Source organism: Morone saxatilis, unplaced genomic scaffold, assembly GCF_004916995.1.
Source record: "Morone saxatilis isolate NCDOM2014 unplaced genomic scaffold, NCSU_SB_2.0 Contig22, whole genome shotgun sequence".
Lineage (NCBI taxonomy): Eukaryota > Metazoa > Chordata > Actinopteri > Moronidae > Morone > Morone saxatilis.
In genome coordinates this window covers 20,910,132-20,918,830 of record NW_023339785.1, presented here as the reverse complement: position 1 = coordinate 20,918,830, position 8,699 = coordinate 20,910,132, and the positions used below count along the sequence as shown (strand labels likewise).

The 8,699-nt window shown below is 42.8% G+C and overlaps 1 protein-coding gene across 1 annotated transcript; it reads left to right on the top strand.

Moving 5' to 3' along the window:
* The first annotated feature begins 71 nt into the window (after nt 1-71).
* lpar4 (lysophosphatidic acid receptor 4) lies at nt 72-6,646 on the top strand. The gene is made up of 3 exons (XM_035669899.1): nt 72-390; nt 4,695-5,460; nt 5,582-6,646. Exons 2-3 carry the CDS (start codon nt 4,885-4,887, stop codon nt 6,068-6,070), a joined length of 1,065 nt encoding a protein of 354 aa, XP_035525792.1. The 5' UTR covers nt 72-390; nt 4,695-4,884; the 3' UTR covers nt 6,071-6,646.
* The last annotated feature ends 2,053 nt before the right edge of the window (nt 6,647-8,699 follow it).

Genomic DNA, 8,699 nt, shown 5'->3' with positions numbered 1-8,699 from the left:
CCTCCTCCTCCTCTTCCTCCCTGCTGCCCAGCCGAGGTGCTATTGTCTCGTTTCCTGTGGCCGTGCGCGCAAGCAGCTCTCCGCGCACACACGCGCGCACAAACACCCCGGGTGAGCAGGCGCGGTGGATGTGATGCGGTCCCGTTTCTAGCGGACTGGACTAATAGAAGAACTCTCGCCCGCAGGATTTGTTTTGTCACTAGCCAGCTTAAAAGCGGTTCCATGACTTCTTGGTGATATTTGGGTGCAGTTTGACTCGGGAGAGGCTGAGCAGCACCAAAAACACTGGAGAGAAAGAGTATGGAGTTTTTCTTTTGACAGCTGCGCCGCTGCCGGACTGACAAACATCAGTGACCAGGAGGTGAGCTGTCACCATCCATTCAGTTGCCAGTAAGTCTGCTCTGCTTTGTCCTCAGACAATAACATTTTTGTGCAGTTGACAAAAAAAAACATGTTTTGTCTTAGTTGAGGGCATGTTTTGAGTAGCTGCTTTCCACATGAGAGAATGAATGCACTGCTGTAGCCACAGGTTTTTTACTTATATGCCAGTTGTATAGAGCTGACAACATGTATCCACAGCTTAGATTGGCTGTGTATGACAAGGCTTTCAACTGGGACAAATAAAGCCTCTCCATACAGGATAATAGTGAAGTATGTGGGCTAAGTGTTGATTGAGATACAGTGTAATTAAGATATGTACACAGTCCTATAAAACTGAGCATTTTCTAATGAGAATTGGACATTTTAAAGGATATTGTAAATTTAATGTGTATCACAAAATGTGTTTGGGGACACACAACAACACCTTTTAGGGTTACACAGTATGGTAAAAAAAATAATAATACTGTGATTATTTTGACAGATATTGTGATTGTAATGTGATTGATGGTTAGTGGTTAACTGAAAAACTATTAAAAAAACATGATGATGTGACAACTGTGGAGGTCTGAACCAAATACACATACACTAACTTTCAGTAAAGGCTAATCCAATTCTCTAACAGCATCACCGCAAATTGCAATGTGGCCTCAAGAATTAGGTGCTGAGTTAATCCCACTCCAGCCAGCACCTGATGTTTGTACACAGGTTCATAAAAAAATTACCATTTTTGTTTATGAAAATAAAGGTTGCACTTTTATTGAGTTCATGGATCCCAAGTTAACATCTTTAAACTGCTTGTTTTGGACCAACAGTCCACCATTAAATACTAAGAAAACCATTAATATTCACATTTTGTGAAGTGATTCAAAATTGCACAACGAACGACAATTCTGTTAATTGAACTGTTTAAGCTCTAATAAGAATGCAAAATGTAACACTATAAACCTTTTAAAGTAGTAGAAGTAGTGTTCATGATATTGGTGCAGTGTGATGTATAATGAGACATGATTTCTGATTAAAAACATACTCCATAAGCTCTCCTGGCTGTAAGCAGTGAAGATGTCCACTCTAAGCCCGGTTGTCCTCCACCTTCATCTCTCCGTGCCTTCTTCCTCCTTGCATGTGAGAGAAAGGAACAGCTGGATGTGAGCTGAGCCTGAACTCGATCCGTTCAGATCAGCGGGTCCCAGAGGCCTGTTTCTGTCACTGCCGCGGCTGACTGCGGGGGGAAACCCTTTAACTGTGCAGCTGTCCACGACCTGTACATGAAATCTATACACACATGCGCTCAGGTCTGAAATCCCTCGGCAGGACTTATATAAGTCCTCAAAATATTTAAATGTGTCTCTGCTACAAGTTTCTTGTTTCTTTCAAACATAAACTGTATAGCAGCCAAATGCAGTGTTCTATAGACTCGGCTCCCTGCAGAAACAACCTCAGCTGAAAATGAAGCCGGCACTGTCAGAGGTCCTGGGACCGAGCCACGGTACACAGAACCCTACAGTGTGTGTGTGTGTGTGTGTCTGAGGACTGGCACATGTAAGTGTTTTCCTGCTTGTGTATGCACGTGTGGAGACTTGTGCATATGTAAGTGTGTGTTTGGTGCAGACGGGTACAGTGAGAGTATTGTGAGGGCCGGTGGAGGCTTTCTGGGAGGCGTGTGAAAACGCAGTAAAGATGTCACACTGCAGCTGGCACAGGAGAGGCCTGATGGACTGCTTATACTCACAGCATTGCCTTTGTGTGTGTCTGGTGAAAAGACATATAGAGTGAATCTTATCCAGAGACACTCACGCAGAGTTTTACAGGCGATGCCAAAGGCCGACCACCTCACTGCTGCTTTAGCTCTGTTGCATAACACATGATAAGGACAGTTTAGCTTGTTAAATCAGGTGCTGTAGTGATTTCAAATTGCATTCCCATAGCTTGAAGTCTTATAGATAAAAAGATAAAAGACTGGTCAAAATCAATACGGCAGAGGCCGAGATGTCCTGAGGTTTTAGTTCATAATACAGGTCAAGCTCCAAAAATGCTGGACAGCGTCATCAGCAGCCTCTTTCAAACACCGTAGGTTTTTATCGCAGGATTTTACAGAGCACCCTCCAAACCCACATGAGACATTATACAACTGTTTTCACATGCTGTGCAGTGCTCCTCATGACTGAAACTGATGTGTTAAATTGGTGGAGTTTCCCTTTTAAGACTAAGTTAGAGAGGCTGTTTTGGCTGAGACTCATTGAAATGTTCACAGATTCAGTCCAGTACTGTATCATTTGTTTGACGCATGCCTTTGCGGTTCAGTTTGTACGATATTTATGCCAGGAAAAACGACTGAGCGTGTACTGTGAATTACAGTGTGTCAGTGTTTGTGAATATTTACACAGCGTTGTAGTTGTTTATGTTTACTTGCACAGTAGGTGCAATGAGATAATCTGTGCCTTCTACACTGAAACAGAACTTTGTTGTGCTGCTTAAAGGTCCAGTGTGTAACATTTAGGAGGCTCTATTGGCAGAAATTGAATATAATATTCATAACTATGCTTGCTATGCTATGCCACCCCCACAGATATATATAATTGCCTCATTAAAATCCCTAAGGAGGCGTCTTCTCCTTCTACCTCATTGAAAATTCCAAAATCTATGAATATGCAAATCTTGGTCAAGTTTTCCTGCTGGACACAAGATGTCTCCTACTTCACTATAAAGACCATTCTGTATGTGCACTGGCAACTACATCTACATCACACTTATATAAGTTGCTTACTGGATCAGGCTTGACTTCCAAACTAGTTGTGATGTCAGAAATCATGCTCATAGGCCCATTAATGTAAAAAAAAACATCCTTCTAGTGTCACATTCAACTGCAGGAACAAGAAAAAAAAAGATTTAAGGATCGAGGGGAACTTTAAAAGATCCCATGATCATAAAAAAATCTACATATTAGTATTTAATATGTTGTCTGCTGCACTATAAAATCACAAATCTGCAATCATGTAGCTGGTGTAGTGTATAATGTGTAACAAGGAAATGTGTAATTTCTCATTCAAGTCTTTGACTGGATCCAAACTTTTTTTTGTCAAGCAACAAGTCAACAAATCAGTACAGATGTAATTATTTGAATGAATCGGTCATTAACCCTCTGAAAACGGACATCCGGCGGCCGGCCGGGCGTTTTTTGCCTATTGTATAATCATCCTAATTTTTATGATGGGAGCCAAAACTCAACAAAAAAGTTTATTGTTAAGAGAGATAACATAGTTACCACTCTGCAAACTCAACACATTCCCAACAATCTAATTCCTGTTCTGACATCACACATTCACACAAATATTGCTTCAAGTAAATGACTAGAAAATGCATTGTCTTTCACAATGTCAAATCATTCTGATTGTTCATGTCTGACAACAAAACTATTGTGTTCCTTCACAACATTGCTCTTTATTGGTGGGAGCAGCTCTGCACTGCTTTGTACCAAGCCGACGTGCTGATTTATTTACTTCCCCCAGTTGGAACTCAGCCTTAGATACTTTCTGTACTTGGCTTTCACATTGGCTTCATGAATGAATGTCTGAAGTGTGTTTTGCCTCCTAATCTACAGTACATGTTTCTGTCTCTGGCAGCCATTTACCTCTCACAGTCCTGATGACAGCCTGAGTGCCGCATGCCACACTGCTATGTGAACTAAAACCCTGTGGACAGATGAGACTTTATTTATACTGACAGATAACACATGAACAGCATAAAGACACACACACTCACAAACATGCAAATACACTGAATGTCACACATTTATACTTATGTATTTATACATAGGATTATTATACAAGGATTTATTGGCAGAAATTTAGCATAATATTCAAAGGTATGTTTTTGTTAATAGAATTGCATGAAAATAAGAATCATTATGTTTTTGTTATCTACAGACGCCGTGGGTCGCCTTCCATGTGGAACTGCCATGTTTCTACAGTAGCCCAATTCAATTAAATGTATTTGTATAGCGCCAAATCATAACAGAAGTTATCTCAGGACACTTTTCAAATAGAGCAGGTTGAGACCGGAGGGTGAAGCGAGGGAGTTGCCTCTGCAGCTACACTACTAGATGCCACTAAATCCTACACACTAGACCTTTAAGATTTAAGTTTGTGTAACTCGGAATAAATGTCTGCCTTCTATACACTTAAATACAGTAAATCTGTGCTTGGTATAATGGCTAAATATGCTTCATCTTATGGAGGACTGGACCTGTTTGCTTTCTTGGTCAGTAACTTTTATAGTGAGGAAGTGACCGTGTGTTTTTTTCTTTCTCTCCACAGGATGACTGACCAGCCCTGCAGGCCTGCATCCTGACTGCCTCCATTTGTGTGTCTGAATGTCCACCATGACTTGGAGGGGACTCGACTGGTGGATCCCCTGCTGATACTTCCGATCCCCAGATATCAGCCCCGACTTCCCCCTTTCCTGACAACTTTGGAGTACACTTCCCTCCCTGTTTAAGCCGTCACCATGGCTAGCCTGGTGCTTAACGAGACTGGAATGGAGGACTGCGGCATTGACGACTCCTTCAAGTACAACTTGTACTCGGTGGTCTACAGTGTGATCTTTGTCTTAGGCCTGATCACCAACTGTGCTGCCCTCTTTGTATTCTGCTTCCGGATGAAGATGCGCAACGAGACCACAATGTTTATGACTAATTTAGCGTTATCTGATTTAGTATTTGTTTTTACGCTGCCATTCAAGGTCTTCTACAACGTTAACCGCCATTGGCCATTTGGAGATGGACTGTGTAAGGTATCAGGAACAGCCTTCATCACCAACATCTATGGCAGCATGCTCTTCCTCACCTGCATCAGTGTAGACCGCTTCCTGGCCATAGTTTACCCTTTCCGTTCCCGCTCCATCCGCACACGGAGGAACGCGGCTCTGGTGTGTGCCGCTGTGTGGCTGACCATCGTTGGAGGAGGAATATCCGTGACCTTCTTCTCCACCATTAACAGCAAACACAGAGCCACTACATGCTTTGAGGGCTTCTCCAAAAGCACCTGGAGGACCTACCTGTCCAAAATCACCATATTCATCGAGGTGAGTGAGGAGAGACACAAATTAACATACACACCATTTGTACACTTTTTATTATGCTAACCAGACATAACAGTGATGTTCTACTGTGTAATGTTATGTTACATTGTTTGTTATTTCCCAGATTGTGGGGTTCCTTCTCCCCCTCCTGGCCAACTTGGTATGTTCCTCGCTTGTTCTGCATACTCTTCGGCGTCCGGTGACCATTGGTCATGGCTGTGACAGCAAGAGACGTGTCCTACGGATGATTTTGGTCCATCTGGGCATCTTCATCATCTGCTTCGTCCCTTATAATTCTATCCTCTTCCTGTACGCCCTGGTGCGGACCCAGGCCCTGGCTAACTGCGCGGTGGAGCGCTTTGCCCGAACTCTTTACCCCATCACTCTGTGTCTGGCCTGCCTCAACTGCTGCCTGGACCCTGTGGTCTACTACTTCACCTCAGAGAGTTTCCAAAAAAGCTTGACCATGGGAGGCAAAGGGTCCGGCTCCCGGCCCGAGAGTATCCCCCGCAGCGACACTGAGACCCAGGACACTAACCCAAACACACTACACAGAGACACCACTCTGGCCAGCAATGGAAAAGACTCAAAGACGTCTGAGAGTCAGTTCTGACTCAGCGGGGAAGAAGGAAGGTAAAGAAGGACAGGGTGGATTTGACAGGAGCCCTGAATTTGAAAAAATAAAGCAATCAGCTGTTTGGTTCTGGAAGTGACAAACACATAACTCAGCAGATTAGTTAAGTCCTGAGGTAAGTCCTGAGGTATGGCCTGGGCTTTACGGATTAATCCACCACTGGAGAGCAGAGGAATGTATCTGTGTGTGTTTATTATGAGAGAACACTACAGGGACCAGAGACCCGGCCACATCAGGACTATTGTCCAGAGACATGCAGAGACAAAGCAAAGAGACCCCATCGCATCATCACTCAGGCTTAACACACAGAAACATTCACAGATGCACTGGATTGTGGATAAAATGGAGATTTCCGTCCACATTGTTGAAATATGCTGTTTAGTACTTTTGTAACACGCTGAGCCCTTAAGTTTTATTATTATAAAGTTAAAGCTTTCACATTCTATCATTTTAGACATTAATGTTATGACACTCTTTAGTGTGGTGAGACCCATTGTTATCATAACACAGCAGTGCGCTGACCTGCTCAGTTAAATGTGTCTTATGTTGAAGTTTGAGGCCATTAAATGTCTGTTTTGAATCGTTTTTGTGGCTTCATTTATTATTTCTGTCCCCCGCCTCGTGCCTGTTGGTTCGGTCAAACATAAAATGAACTGGCCTTTGTCAGCATGACTGTAGGTTTGAACTCATGGGGGAGTTTTTCTACTCTGTCTCCTCCATTTTCATGAAGCAGCCAGTGCGATCTTGTTCTCGGAACGGAGGGCAGCTCTGATCCAGTCAAGGACCTTGGCCTGTGTGCTGTGTCACAGGCCAAATGCTTATTATGACTGGAGCAATGGTCCATTGTTTGCTTCTGAATGAGGTCTCTCTGTCTTAATCTGGCCTTAGACTGTAGATCTGCTCAGGGTCTCTTACACGCAGCAGTGTGCACACACACCAAAGTACGAGTCGAACGCGAATCAGTCATTTGTCAGTGGATCATGGAGTTTGCTGAGTTTACTGTATTCATTTATGGGCCATTTGGTGAACACGTCTATCCCAAAAGACTGATATTGCTACATAAACTTTAATGATTAAGGACCCCAGGACAGACAGCAAATGGCCAAATTGCAGTGAAATCAAACTTTGTTGATTGATAAACTGTCTTGACTGTGTTTTTAGGGAGCATAGAGCTAGAGAATCTCATGGAGGAAGCTTTCATAGCTAATTAGCTGCGTTGCACCATCTACTTTTATGTAATCCCTGTCTGTCTGACCCACAAAAGAGCAAGCAGTTGTTTGCGGAGAGTTTAAGTCAGGAGTTGATCAAAAATTCTTGAACTTTCCAGTTAGCAACCAAGCTAGCTAGATAGCTTTTATTCCCTCTTCAACTATTTATTGAATAAAATGATACATAATCTCACAATCAAAATACCAGGGAGCAAACAGCACAGAACAGAAGAAGTAGAACGAAGCTATTGTGACTGTCCAGCTCTGGCATGTTCCCGGTTTGCTTTTGTGTTAGTCTTTAAACAGTGACCAGCAGCAGGTTTGTCTGTATGTTTTCTGTATACATACGACAGGTTCCTGCTGGAATGAGGAACCAATTTGGAACATTGGGTCTGGGACATTACACAAGATATATTAGTACAAGTTGTTTATGCATTCTTTCATAGAGCCACGCAGAGTTAGAGATTCATGGCCGTACTTGCGAATGTCATAGGCCCCTATACCTGCAGCAATGGTATGTGTAGGGTGTGAGAGATCCAAGTAGGCCGAGGGGTAGCAGAGAGGAGGACTACGTAGTGGAAAAATATGCAAGAATCATGTCAAGAATGTGCCAAAATATTGCAACAGAAGACACTCAACCCTTCAAATGTCTCCTTTAAAGGAACAATCTGCCCTTCTGATTGTAGAAGAAAAAACCTGAACTGTAGATCACTAGACTGTCTGCGAATATTGGCCTGTTCTGACCTCTAGTGGCCATAAGTTGGAACAGACATTTTAGTGAAAACACCATAATGGTCCAGTAATCATTAGCTATCATGTCTTGCTTCGTGTTCAACATGTTTGCTGAACTTCAGTCTGTTCCGGTTCTACATCTCTGTCTGTTGAGATGAATCACACTGCAACAGCACCGGAAGCTTTGCAAGGGCCACACGTGCCTGCCTCAGTATGAGAAAGTTATCTTCTTAGAGTCACACTTAATGTGTGCAACTCGTGGTGTGAAACCAACAGGGTGGATACATCGCTGCCAATTTTTTTATCTGTGGTTTTTGCATTTGAGAGACATGGGAAAGCATTTTTTTCTAGGTGCCACATAACTGAAACTATAACCAGGTTACAAATAGCTACTGTACTTCTCTAAAGCACATGTGAAAGGTGTACACCCATTTACAATTAATGATTTGATGAACAACAGTATTAAAAAAGGAAGTGTACGATCTGATAGGGGAAGCGCATGTCCACTTGCATTTTTGTCAACTCCAAATATTGCAGGATACAAATTGAGACATTACAGTACACTATAGCAGTGTAGATAGTAGTACGGTAGAAACTGCATGAAAAAGAGTCCACTGACCATATCACCTGCTTTGGACATCTTCAAAATTTCAGAGGTAAGAGGAAGC